At 42.3% G+C, this 14,403-nt stretch overlaps 1 protein-coding gene across 2 annotated transcripts in view; it reads left to right on the forward strand.

Annotated features, from left to right (window-relative positions):
- The window catches only part of LOC128697558 (transient-receptor-potential-like protein), a 622,300-nt gene that overhangs the window by 574,086 nt on the left and 33,811 nt on the right, over window positions 1-14,403 (forward strand). For both annotated transcript variants that reach the window (XM_053789343.2, XM_053789342.2), the window contains 7 exons: window positions 3,504-3,676; window positions 4,310-4,435; window positions 4,891-5,010; window positions 5,472-5,683; window positions 7,899-8,037; window positions 10,819-10,979; window positions 12,886-13,046. In XM_053789343.2, the coding sequence (XP_053645318.1) occupies window positions 3,504-3,676; window positions 4,310-4,435; window positions 4,891-5,010; window positions 5,472-5,683; window positions 7,899-8,037; window positions 10,819-10,979; window positions 12,886-13,046 (1,092 nt within the window). The remainder of the gene's footprint in view (window positions 1-3,503; window positions 3,677-4,309; window positions 4,436-4,890; window positions 5,011-5,471; window positions 5,684-7,898; window positions 8,038-10,818; window positions 10,980-12,885; window positions 13,047-14,403) is intronic.

Genomic DNA, 14,403 nt, shown 5'->3' on the forward strand with positions numbered 1-14,403 from the left:
TTGGCAAAACGTTTCCTCACAGAAGAAGTATAAAGGGAAAGGGCCATACAGGATATTGCAAGGAAACCCAAAATATTTCTATTCTTACGCAAAATCCAAGCTAAGAACTACCTGTAGAATTGGACCACTACTGAGAGGAGACTCGTATACTGACGACGAACAGGAAATAAGTGAAATCCTAAAAGAACAGTATGAGTCGGTGTTCAGCAACCCATTAAATGACAGCAAGGTAGAAAATGCAGAAATATTTTTCACTCCCGAAGAAGGCCGCACAGACCAACTAACTGACATTTGTACAGATCCCATAGATTTCGAAAAATAGAAAACATGCCCACTGCTAGTGGTACTTTGTACCACTAGCACGAGCCCTCGGTATTTTTTGGAGAAAGAGATTAGATCTAGGTGAAATACCGGAGGCCTTAAAGAGTGCAGACATAGCTCCTTTGCACAAGGGAGGTAGTAGAGCACTAGCTAAAAATTACAGACCAGTAGCCCTAATCTCTCACATAAAAATCTTCGAAAGAGTGATGAGACGGCAGATTACAAATTTCATGGACCAGCACAACCAACATAACCCGAACCATCATGGTTTTAGAGCAGGACGATCATGCCACAGATTTTGCAAAGGCGTTTGACAAATGCGATCATGGAGTGATAGAGCACAAAATGAAGGCCATGGGCATTACGGGGAAGGTAGACAGATGGATTTTCGGTTTCCTAACACACAGAACACAAAAAATAGTAGTGAACAGGGCAAGATCCAGCATCAGCGAGGTCAAAAGCTCAGTGCCCCAAGGCGCTGTCCTGGCACCTCTACTGTTTCTCATCCTCATAGCAGACATAGACAAAAACTACCCGGCACACTTTTGTATCATCATTTGCAGATGACACTAAAATAAGCATGCAAGTCAGTACGGTAGAGGACACTGAAAAAGTACAGGAAGGCATAAACAGGGTTTTCCAGTGGGCAGTGGAGAACAACATGACGTTCAATGGTGATAAGTTCCAGCTGCTTAGGTATGGAAAGAATGACGAACTCAAAAGGAACACTACATACAAAACTCAAGAGGGTCACCAAATAGAACGTAAGGAACACGTAAAAGACCTGGGGATAATTATGTCAGCGGACCTTTCTTTTCAAGACCATAACAAGACAAAAATCACGACAGCCAGGAAGATGACGGGGTGGGTATTGAGAACTTTCAAAACAAGGGAAATAATGCCGATGGCTAGTGCTCCCTCACTTAGAACATTGCTCAGTGCTGACGGTCCCGTTCAAAGCAGGAGAAATATCGGAGCTGGAACAAATACAGAGATCGTTTACGGCTCACATTGAGCCAGTAAAGCACCTAAACTACTGGGAACGCCTGCAAGTCTTGAACATGTACTCATTGGAGCGGAGGAGAGAGAGATACATGATAATATATACCTGGAAAAATACTTGAGGGCCTGGTCCCAAATCTGCACACTGCTATAACAAAATACTGGAGTGAGAGATATGGGAGGAAGTGTAAAATAAACCCAGTGAGGAGCAAGGGTGCGGTGGTGGACAACAAGGGAACACTGTATCAACATCTGAGGTCCCCAGACTATTCAACATCTTACCAGAAGATATCAGAAACACGGCTGGGACGAGTGTAGAAGCCTTCAAGAGGAAACTGGACAAGTATCTTCACCAGGTGCCAGGGCAACCAGGCTGTGATGGATATGTGGGGGCAGTGGGCCTCCAGCAGCAACTGCCTGGTTGACCAGGCAAGCACCAGACGAGCCTGGCCCATGGCCGGGCCCAGAGAGTAGATTAACTCTCGAAACTCTTCAAAGGTATAAAGGTATATCAAAGGTTGAACAAGTGTCTCATTCTTCAACTTGTCGGTTTCTAAATCCATTTTCCTCACGTCAATAAACAGACCGATCACTATGGTTCCAAATTAATCCTTATGTTAAATCTGCATATTAAAAAAGCTTGACCCATTTCAGTTCGATCCCGTTTCCCCTACTGCTGTATGACCCCAACGGATTTGGCGCTTGCCCTGAGATATAATAATTGTAATAAATGTGAGCCTCCTTGCTGGTCTTCTATTTTCGTTTGATAGATGAAAGCTGTACGACGCACTGTGTCTTCCAGAAATGTGAAAAAAGACATATCTTTTCTCCACCCGTTTTGCCACGAGTGGAGAAACGTTTCCTCTAATAAAATGTACTGAACCGTACGTAAGTGTCTTTTTCCACATCTTGTCGGTATCACCATAACATTTTTCATTCCAGAAATGATCTGAAAACTGTTTTGTGTGAAGGGTCGTCAAAGATTTTGTATTTAGGTTTCTAATGGACATTCTGAAGTTTGGTAGGTTAGCTCTATCCCTCAACGGGAAGACAACGCCGAAGGATAAGCCATAACTGCAGGAGCAGAGAAGACAGGAGGAGGATCAACAAGAGGAAAAGAAGGAATAGAAGTAGGATTAAAAAATGAGTAGAATGAGGCATAAATCGAAGGAGCATAGGAAGCATACTGATAAGCAGGAGGGGGGGGAGGAGGAGGAGGACGAGAAGAAGAAAGAGGAAGAGGAGGAAGAGAAGGAGGAGGATAAGGAGGAGGAAGAGGAGGAGGAGGAAGGGCTCTCTGGTAAATTTTGTTTGCATCATGGTCTTCACTCGTGGTCTGAAAGAGAGAGATTCTTGGAGCGGAAATTCATCTATGTGGCAACTCAGGTGTGGAAGGCTCGACAGACCAGCGAAGATGTTGCTTCTTGTGTACTTCTGAATGTTTGTGTGGCTTTTAATACCTGGTTATAATCTCTAACTGTGAATCTCTGTTCGGCTGTGCATAGTTGGGTGGTTGTGAATCTGCGTGTATTTGTGAATATCTGTTAAGTTATGAATGGGTAGTTTGTGCGCAACTAGCCGTTATTGTCAAGGTGATGTATACGGACTGAACAATAAACTAGCTGCTATCGTTCAGATGATGGATATGGAGTGAGCAATAAACTAGCTGCTATCGTTCAGATGATGGATATGGAGTGAGCAATAAACTAGCTGCTATCGTTCAGATGATGGATATGGAGTGAGCAATAAACTAGCTGCTATCGTTCAGATGATGGATATGGAGTGAGCAATAAACTAGCTGCTATCGTTCAGATGATGGATATGGAGTAAGCAATAAACTAGCTGCTATCGTTCAGATGATGAATATGGAGTGAGCAATAAACTAGCTGCTATCGTTCAGATGATGGATATGGAGTGAGCAATAAACTAGCTGCTATCGTTCAGATGATGGATATGGAGTGAGCAATAAACTAGTTGCAATCGTTCAGATGATGGATATGGAGTGAACAATAAACTAGCTGCTATCGTCCAGGGTATGAGGTGCACTAGCCACTATCGTCGACGGGAATGGCTCCTGGGTGTACAATAAACTAGCCACTATTGTCCAGGGGATGGCTATGAGGTGCACAATAAACTAGCCACTTCGTGTCCACAGTCATCTGCTAACTCTTGTGTTGCAGGCGCGTACATCGACAAGCCCCACCCACTATCATGTTGTTGTCGGCCGTGTACTGAAGGGTTCCACGCAGACTCTCTGCGCTACTCCATGCGTCGTATCCACACGTACCGTGCCCTGGCCTCCCCTGCCTGGATCTCCCTCACCTCGGAGGATCCCATCCTCGCTGCTTTCAGGGTGAGTCTCCTGCCGCTGGTATTCTTCTGCTCTGTATTCTAAACTTAATTCACCTTTTTATCATTTGAATGCCAGGCTAAAAGCTGTTATCCCACCCCAGCTTATTTCATGGTTCAGTCTTTTCTCGAGGTTGCACTGATGCTGGTGAGGGGCACTTGTTCCAAGGAATATGATATTCTCCTTTACCTTGGATCGAACCTGACACCACTGTTGCGTCAGCACTTTTCCCCTGATTAAAATAGAAATAAGGAAGCTACCTACAACAGTGGACTTACACCCGGGTACCTATTTACTGCTAGGTGAACAAGGAACATCAGGTGTAAAGAAACATGCCCAGCATCTCCATTCCTCAGGCACCGTTTCTCCTAGGGTTTTAGCTGGCTATATGGGTAGCCAGCTGGCCCAGTGGCTTACGCACTGACCTGGAATTTCACGACTCACTCGCCATGGGTTCAAACCCCCACCCGTTCCATGGTTTAACTATGGATGACTACTCTATTAAATAGGTGACATTACTTGCATATGTTATATTAATCATTATATAACAATCATAATAACTGTGCCTTTACCTTAAAAACACCTGTATTCTTGCCTGTAATACTGAATAATGAACATATAGCACGTGTCTGACAGTTGTCATGGGAACTGGAACGACTGGCGAGAGTTGAGAACGAGTTCAAGGACACTTACCTGGAGCTGAGTGATCAGTGTAAGAAGTACACCTGTGAATTGTTGCACCAGTGTCGCTCCACCCAGGAGGTGAGTAACAAAGTGGTTACACCTTGGAGGTGAGTAACACGGGGGGTTACACCCAGGTGAGTAACACGGGGGGATTACACCCACGAGGTGAGTAACACGGGGGTTACATCCAGGCGAGTAACACGAGGGTTACACCATGGAGGTAACACAGGGGTTACACCTAAGAGGTAACACGGGGGTTACACCTAGGTGGTGAGCATCATGGGGGTTACACCTAGGAGGTAAGTAACACTAGGGTTACACCTAGGAGGTGAGTAACGCGGGGATTACACCTAGGTGAGTAACACCAATAATAATAATAATAATAATAATAATAATAATAATAATAATAATAATAAAATTAATATAATATAATAATAAAATTAGTAATGCGAGCAATATTAACAATATAATAATAATAATAATAATAATAATAATAATAATAATAATAATAATAATAATAATAACTTCACCAGGTGATCGCAGTTCTCAACCGGCGAAGTGAGGAAGACTCAGACGATGACGATGACGAGGATGACCCTCAACAGTTGAAGCTTTCAAGGCTTAAGCTGGCGCTCAAGTACGACCAAAAGCAGGTAAGGACAGTCTTATTAGCATATCCTTGGATCAAGAGCCCTTCACCTGTATCAAGGCACTGCTGCTCTTAAAAGAAACGAGAGGCTTATTATTATGATTTAATATTATCATAATTATTACTGTTTGTTCGCTACCAGACAAGACTTTTTTAAATGGATCATTAAACTGACAAGTTGATAAATGATAAACATGTATAACACTTAAGTTATCTTTATTCTTCCAGAATAAAGATATCCAGATGTTACACGTCTTATCAAGAATATTTTAACACCTAAAATCGGCATCAAAGTAAATGCTCAGCGTATATACGCCGAGAGAAATATGCCTCTCATGTATATTTCCTGGCGGAGCTTTCCACAGGTACCTTAAATAACATCTAGAATTTTTTAAAAGCTATGTATCTTGTAAATTATTATTATTGATATTATTATTATTATTACTATCTTCCCCCCTGGCACAGTTCGTGGCACATCCGAACTGCCAGCAGTTGTTAACGTCTGTGTGGCACGAGGGACTGCCCATCTGGAGACGCAGGAATGCCCTAGTCAAGATTTTGCTCTGTCTCTCCATTATCCTGTGTATGCCCATCATCGCCATTATTTACCTCATCTTCCCCAGGACCAGCCTGGGCAGGGTCATACGCTCCCCCTTCATGAAGTTCATCTACCACAGGTGAGACGGAGGCAGGGAGGGAGGGAGGGAGGGAGGGAGGGAGGGAGAGAGAGAGAGAGAGAGAGAGAGAGAGAGAGAGAGAGAGAGAGAGAGAGAGAGAGAGAGAGAGAGAGAGAGAGAGAGAGAGAGTGACATACACCGGGTACTTCCACAGGTCTAGGGGGCTGAGTGCAGGAAAGTTATCCACTAACGAAAAGTCTTTGGTGATTAAGGCCTTTTTTCCCTATATTCTCAATTTGATCTGTAATATACGTGTGTTTATATATATATATATATATATATATATATATATATATATATATATATATATATATATATATATATATACAGTGGACCCTCGACCAGCAATGGCATCGATTAACGATAAATCTGACTAGCAATACATTTTATCGCAAAAATTTTGCCTCGATTAGCGCTAAAAAAAACTCGACCAACACTATTCCTTCCGTCTGAGACGCGTCCACTTCTGGCCAGTGTTTACAAGCCAGCCATCCACCGCGGTCGCTTCCAAGCATACAATCGGAACATTTCATATTATCACAGCCTTTTTAGTGATTGCACCTGCAAAATAAGTCACCATGGGCCCCAAGAAAGCTTCTAGTGCCAACCCTACAGCAAAAAGGGTGAGAATTACTATGGATATGAAGAAAGAGATCATTGCTCAGTATGAAAGTGGAGTGCATGTCTCCGAGCTGGCCAGGCTGTACACAAAACCCCAATCAAGCATCGCTACTATTGTGGCCAAGAAAACGGCAATCAAGGAAGCTGTTCTTGCCAAAGGTGCAACTATGTTTTCGAAACTGAGATCGCAAGTGATAGAAGATGTTGAGAGACTGTTATTGGTATGGATAAACGAAAAACAGATAGCAGGAGATAGCATCTCTCAAGCGATCATATGTGAAAAGGCTATGAAGTTGCATGACGATTTAATTAGAAAAATGCCAGCAACTAGTGGTGATGTGAGTGAATTTAAGGCCAGCAAAGGTTGGTTTGAGAGATTTAAGAATCGTAGTGGCATACATAGTGTGATAAGGCATGGTGAGGCTGCCAGTTTGGACCAAAAAGCAGCTGAAAAATATGTGCAGGAATTCAAGGAGTACATAGTGAAGGACTGAAACCTGAACACGTGTTTAATGGTGACACTGACAATGTTGTGAAACACGTTAAGAATGTCATAAAGGAACGGGAGGTACAGGCCTCTATGGGCAGATATGTTGTGCGACAGAGGTCCAGTGACTCTCAAGCTGGTCCTAGTGGCATTAAAAGAAGGGAAGTAACCCCGAAAAAGGACTTGCCACCTCAAGTCCTAATGGAAGGGGATTCCCCTTCTAAACACTAAGACCATCAACACACTCCCCTCTTCCCATCCCATCAATCATCACCAGATCTTCAATAAAGGTAAGTGTCATGTAACTGTGCATGTCTTCTTCAGTTTGTGTGTATTAAGATTAATATTTCATGTGTTAATTTTTTTTTTTTTTTCAATACTTTTGGGTGTCTTGCACGGATTAATTTGATTTCCATTATTTCTTATGGGGAAAATTAACTTGACTAACGATTATTTTGACTAACGATGAGCTCTCAGGAACGGATTAATAGCGTTAGTCGAGGGTCCACTGTATATATATATATATATATATATATATACATAGGGAGGTACCACCTCTATAACTGGACTAGGGACCCTCTTCCTCAGAGAAGACAATAAACTGAAGGTTCTCCCCGGAGCTGTTTGAATATTTTCTTCTACCACCCCCTATATTATATATATATATATATATATATATATATATATATATATATATATATATGGAGGTACCACCTCTAGAACTGTCATAGGGACCCTCATCCTCAGAGAAAAGAATAAACTTGCTTCAGGGAAAACTCAAGGTTCTCCCTGAAGCTGTTTGAGAATTTTCTCCTAACACCCCCTATATATATAAATATATAATTACCTAACTTTTACCTTTAATCTATAAACCAAAATAACGATGAAAGATGGAGGGCTATCACATCAATTTATAAATATTTTTTTCTAATTTTCTAATATTTTCATTAATTCTGTACAGTATTATAAAATCGTATATTCTTTTTTTTTACGTTAAGAGCAAGACACTAAAGAGTCGAGGTTAGATATGTCATCCAAATTTCCCTAACACCCCCAACAATTTTTTCATATCTTTGTACAATATTTATCTTGCTTTACCTTCTGCAGTGCCTCCTTCGGACTGTTCCTAGTGTTGTTGGTGTTGGCCTCTACCCGGACAGAGGGCAGTGAAAGACACCGGAGGAACCTCCGGGGACCTGCGCCAACTTTTGTGGAGTGGTTAATCTTCTTCTGGGTTACTGGCATGGTGAGTACTTCAGAGGGCATGGCGAGTACTTCAGAGGGCATGGCGAGTACTTCAGAGGGCATGGTGAGTACTTCAGAGGGCATGGTGAGTGCTTCAGAGGGCATGGTGAGTGCTTCAGAGGGCATGGTGAGTACTTCAGAGGGCATGGCGAGTACTTCAGAGGGCATGGTGAGTGCTTCAGAGGGCATGGCGAGTACTTCAGAGGGCATGGTGAGTACTTCAGAGGGCATGGTGAGTGCTTCAGAGGGCATGGTGAGTGCTTCAGAGGGCATGGCGAGTACTTCAGAGGGCATGGTGAGTGCTTCAGAGGGCATGGTGAGTGCTTCAGAGGGCATGGCGAGTACTTCAGAGGGCATGGTGAGTACTTCAGAGGGCATGGTGAGTGCTTCAGAGGGCATGGTGAGTGCTTCAGAGGGCATGGTGAGTGCTTCAGAGGGCATGGCGAGTACTTCAGAGGGCATGGCGAGTACTTCAGAGGGCATGGTGAGTGCTTCAGAGGGCATGGTGAGTGCTTCAGAGGGCATGGCGAGTACTTCAGAGGGCATGGTGAGTGCTTCAGAGGGCATGGTGAGTGCTTCAGAGGGCATGGCGAGTACTTCAGGCCATGGTAAGTGATTCAGAGGGCATGGTGAGTGCTTCAGAGGGCATGGTGAGTGCTTCAGAGGGCATGGTGAGTGCTTCAGAGGCCATGGTGAGTACTTCAAATGGCATGGTGAGTGCTTCAGAGGGCATGGTGAGTACTTCAGAGGACATGAGTGATTCAGAGGGCATAGTGAGTGCTTCAGAGGGCATGGTGAGTGCTTCAGAGGGCATGGTGAGTGCTTCAGAGGGCATGGTGAGTTCTTCAGAGGACATGAGTGATTCAGAGGGCATAGTGAGTGCTTCAGAGAGCATGGTGAGTGCTTCAGAGGGCATGGTGAGTGCTTCAGAGGGCATGGTGAGTGATTCAGAGGCCATGGTGAGTACTTCAGACGGCATGGTGAGTGCTTCAGAGGGCATGGTGAGTACTTCAAAGGCCATGGTGAGTGATTCAGAGGGCATGGTGAGTACTTCAAAGGCCATGGTGAGTGCTTCAGAGGGCATGGTGAGTGCTTCAGAGGGCATGGTGAGTACTTCAAAGGCCATGGTGAGTGATTCAGAGGACATGGTGAGTGCTTCAGAGGGCATGGTGAGTGATTCAGAGGGCATGGTGAGTGATTCAGAGGCCATGGTGAGTGATTCAGAGGCCATGGTGAGTGATTCAGTGGCCACTGTGAGTGATTCAAAGGGCATGGTGAGTGCTTCAGAGGGCATGGTGAGTGATTCAGAGGCCACTGTGAGTGATTCAAAGGGCATGGTGAGTGCTTCAGAGAGCATGAAACAATAATAAGGCAGGTAATTCCTCAGCATTGTGAAAAATTTTGGAGCAGTGCTAGGAAGGTCCTGAACATCGCTACAGTACATCAGGGTTTTAATTAAAAATTTTGAGGTGCCGAATGATTTGACTATGGACGTAAGTTTACATGTAGCTCTTGGGATTACGAAATGTTTTATCAATAAACTAAGGAAAAGAGGCAAAATATGTAAAGGTGTGAAGCACTGTGTTTATATGCAGCTGTGTTGATGTTTCACTGTGTTTATTTGGTGATAAGTTCCGTCCTTCACCTCCTCCCATAGACAAAGGAGAAACACACAATGAACTCTAGCCTTACAAGCGTAAGTAATTAAATAAAGCGGAATTAAGAAGATACGAGGAAGAGAAACTGTTTATACTTCTAAGAATGTTTGAGCAGATGAACCTATGAGGGATTTCGTAAATCACAGAATATATGATAGCAAGCGAGCTGAAGAATGTTGCAATCTGTGGAAAAAAAAGTGGTAATACATGAAAAAGAAGAGAATGTACCAGATTGATGTCGACGCTTTCGTTTGACTGTGAAGAAGAGTGCTGTGTGCTGCAGTAAGAAGGGAAAGACGGAGGCAAGGAAAGTGTGTATGCTAATATTATGCAAATAATAAGGGATGGCTAAAATTAAAGACGGTGTAGTGGTATGATACACAATACAGACAGCAAAGGAAAGGTCGCAATGAAGTCTTGATGTAGAAGGAAAAAATATACCAACAAAGATTGATGAAGAGTGTGCAACTCTAGGAAAATATGGAGGTGAGGCCTATTGCTAGAATATTACTTCACCCATTAAGTTTCCTCTCCAAATTTTGGGTTAGTTGTGATTTGTTCCGGCTATGGTACTACAATTTGTTGTAATTTGTTCCGGCTATGGTACTACAATTTGTTGTAATTTGTTCCGGCTATGGTACTACAATTTGTTGTAATTTGTTCCGGCTATGGTACTACAATTTGTGTTTTACAATATTACTTTTTATAGTAAGTTAAGTATAGTAATACCATATGTGAGTGTGATCATCACACTGATAAATTAGACACATGTGCAACTTGGGTATTTTTAGTGAGGAAACGTTTCGCTACACAGTGGCTTCATCAGTCATATACAAAGGAGAAAGATGAATATCAGAAGGAGTTTGAGGTAATTAGTCCCTCAGCCTGGAGTCGATGTAATCAGTCCGTCAATCACATTGATGGACTGATTACATCGACTCCAGGCTGAGGAACAGATTACCTTAAACTTCTGATCTTCGCCTTTCTCCTTGTATTGGACTGATGAAGCCACTGCGTGGCGAAACATTTCCTCAATAAACATATGCAAGTGTTGCACATGTGTCTAATTTATCAACTTGTCGGTTCTCTGAACCATTTACCTACAATGATCACACATGTTGCAGGTATGGGCGGAGTGCAAGCAGTTGTGGGAGGAGGGACTGACAGCTTATATACGCCAGTGGTGGAACTGGCTGGACTTCATCATGCTCTCCCTCTACCTCTGTACCTTCAGCTTGCGGGCCGTGGCCTTCGTTCAGATCACAACAAACAAATATGGACCCAGGTGAGGAATCCTTGGCACTTTGCAATTAATGTTCAGATACCAGGTGAGGGATTTATGGCCCTATGGAGGACTCAGGTACCAGGTGAGGGGATGTATGACCCTATGTGGGATTCGATTACCAGATAAGGGATATGTGACCTGAAAGACTTATTTATCAGGTAAAGAATACATGACCCTATGTAGCACTTGCGTCCCGAGTGAAACATGCTGATTATGACACCAGGTGATACTTTTTGCCACAGGGTGAAACATCACTGGAATATATTTCTATGTGATGTGTCTATGTGGCTCTGGTCGTGACATAAATACTGAATATTACCTCAGGACTCACACATGGTCTGGTTGAGATATTCACATTGAAAGTGATTTAAAATGAAACAAATGGCCATTGGTGAAACACGTTCAGAACATGATCTCAGGGATGGGAGATGTCATTAATGAACACAGTTTATTAGACCCACGTGAGCTCTATATATAGCCCAAAAGCACAGTGTCAAACCTGGTCCAGGTCTGACCTGGACCATCTTCAAGTTGTGACTGCGAGAGGAAAGGAAAGATAGCTAGAAGTAAGATAAAGAAAAAGTTTACATGAAAGTCGAGGACTAGGCAAGAAAGGCTAGAAAACAGCCAATATTTACTTCAAGTGGTAAGTGTTTTGGGGATCGGAGCAACTGACAATATATTGGGAAAGATAAACATCGAGAGGACAACCAGGACTAAGGTTCATATTAGTTATAAGGGTTAGTTAATCCTACAAAAGGGCGTCTGTGAAGGTTACAAGTGGGATATATAGAGTTTTGACAGAGGACCAGTTTATGAGTTGTGATCCCTAACATGACGGTCCAGTACTGACCGAAACGTCATCAAAAGATTTATCTCCAGTTTGCGAGTTACTTGTAGATGATTCCGAGCATATTATTTTGACTTATTCTTAATTATATCTTATGAAGAAGTTAACTGATCCACGGTTGCTCTCTTCCCTTGTCAGTTACACTGCTTGACTATCCTTTTAACTAAAACAGTACAACCCTACCCTCCCCCACCCTCCTATGTCTAAGTGCATAAAAATACTACATGTCTACAGAGGAAGATATTTGTGTAAACAAAATAATCGCCCAACTCACAGTGTTATCCAAGGAATAAACTTCAATAGCACACTTAATAGAATCATTTATCTGAGGTACACTCCATCGCTGAACCACGCTTAGCTAACAGGCTAGCCTCTAGCCCACACAGTATTAATTTTTGGTCAGGAAATTGAACATGGCGAAAAGGTGGCAACATTTCAGCCAAATGATAATATAACAGTTTAAAAGGGTTATGATTTAAGACAAATGAATACAAATCCCAGACAGGCTTCTCCGTTATCGCAGGAGGAAAGGGAGAAAACCTAGCTCATCTGGTATATTGAAAATGGTCACAGTAACTTTTTGACTGTGGTTGTCTTTTCGTATAGTGTTGCTTGAGTAACTTAAACCTAATATATTTAACTCCTGTATGTGTATCCGCCATCCAGTGGCTTTATCAATACAAATTCAAGGACATAATTGGAAGACAGTAGAACCACATACAGATGAGGCCGAGGGGCTGATTACCTCATCTCCTGTATACTGTTCTACTGACTTCCAATTATGTCCTAGAATTTGTATTGATAAAGCCACTGGATGGCGAAACGTCTACAATAAAGATACCCAGATGTTGCACATGTATTTGTTTCCTCTCACAGCAAAGTCAAACTACTGCCATTATTCCATCCTGATCAATCCTTATCTTTATACATTCTTACCCTAGCCTCATCAATTCGACCTTCTGTCCATCACCTACTCTCCAGAAAGCTGTTTTCACTCTCCTGTGCTCTCACGACATCAAGGAAAACGTCACTCTCTGACTCAACCCTTATCCACAGAGAGGTTCCACGTGCTCAGTGGCCAGCCAATGACCCAACGCTCATCGCTGAAGGCGTGTTTGCTGTAGCCAATGTCTTCTCCTTTGCCAGGATCATCTACCTGTTCCAGACTAACCCTCACCTTGGCCCCCTACAAATTTCTCTCGGCTGCATGATCATAGGTATGTCGTTGTCAATATTTGATAGAGAAAAAATCTACACAGCTATTGCACATTCATAGCATATATATGCAATAAGATCACAGCAAACAGGTGATATCACAATATGCATTACAACCACTGTAAATGAACAGTGAATTTCCAAGCGCTTTCGTGATTTCTCACATTATCAAGGAACTTGAATAATGTGAGAAATCACAAAAGTGCTTGCAAGTTCACTATTCTTTCACAGTGGTTGTTATGCATAGCATATATATATATATATATATATATATATATATATATATATATATATATATATATATATATATATATATATATATATATATATATATATATATATATATATACAGAAAGTTTATTTGCATACATTAATGCTAAAATGTAAGGTTAAGGCTTATCTTTCAACTCTTCTAAAGAAATGTGGTCCAGAATTTAGTAGCCTTGGAGAAGGAAAAAACAGGAGCCTATGGCTTGTAAACTATACTTGCTGATAAAATAATTTTATAATCAAATAATCATTAAAATGGGGGAAGTTGTGCTCCCATGTAAATCAACTCATGGCCCTCGACAGTAATTTCTGAAATTATAGACTTTAACATGTTTATCTTCATACATGCAATTTGTCCTGAACACATGCGAGAGCTTCTTGCAGAGACATGCTTCTGAAAACACAGCTTTCATCTTTGTGATGTCCTTCTTATACAGAGACATGCTCTTTGGCACAGAGCTCTCTGTGATATCCAGGTCTTTAGAGCAGAGCTCTCTGTGATATCCAGGTCTTTGGAACAGAGCTCTCTGTGATATCCAGGTCTTTAGACCAGAGCTCTCTGTGATACCCAGGTCTTTAGACCAGAGCTCTCTGTGATATCCAGGTCTTTGAAGTAGAGCTCTGTGATATCCAGGTCTTTGGGGGACATGCGTCTCAATCATCTCCCACTTAAATATGGTTCATTTCCAAGTCGTGCTTCGATATCTGGAACAAACCTTCCTTGTGGAATTGCAGACCATTTAGTTACCATGGTTTCGCATGTAAATCATGGAGAGGCTAGACTACAAGCCCAAAACGCAAAGGAATGAGTGTTGTCACTCAGTGTTCGCCCATGGTTCTTGTATGTCTGGGCCGCTTACAAAGATCAGCAGACAGCATCCTTCCTTGCACTCTTACCTGGATCCAGGTGGTTTACTGCGACTAAAGTGAAGAAAAGAGACAGGCTGCAGAACTAATATTTATTGATGCAGTTTCTCTGTGTAGAGCTTCATCAAATCATGACCTGATAAAGGTTTAGAGCGAAACGTTGTCACAATAAAAGCTTGTTCTGAAACGTGTGCCTTTTTCTTCACAGCTATCTTACATCCC

Source organism: Cherax quadricarinatus, chromosome 44 (genome assembly GCF_038502225.1).
Source record: "Cherax quadricarinatus isolate ZL_2023a chromosome 44, ASM3850222v1, whole genome shotgun sequence".
NCBI classification, from domain to species: domain Eukaryota; kingdom Metazoa; phylum Arthropoda; class Malacostraca; order Decapoda; family Parastacidae; genus Cherax; species Cherax quadricarinatus.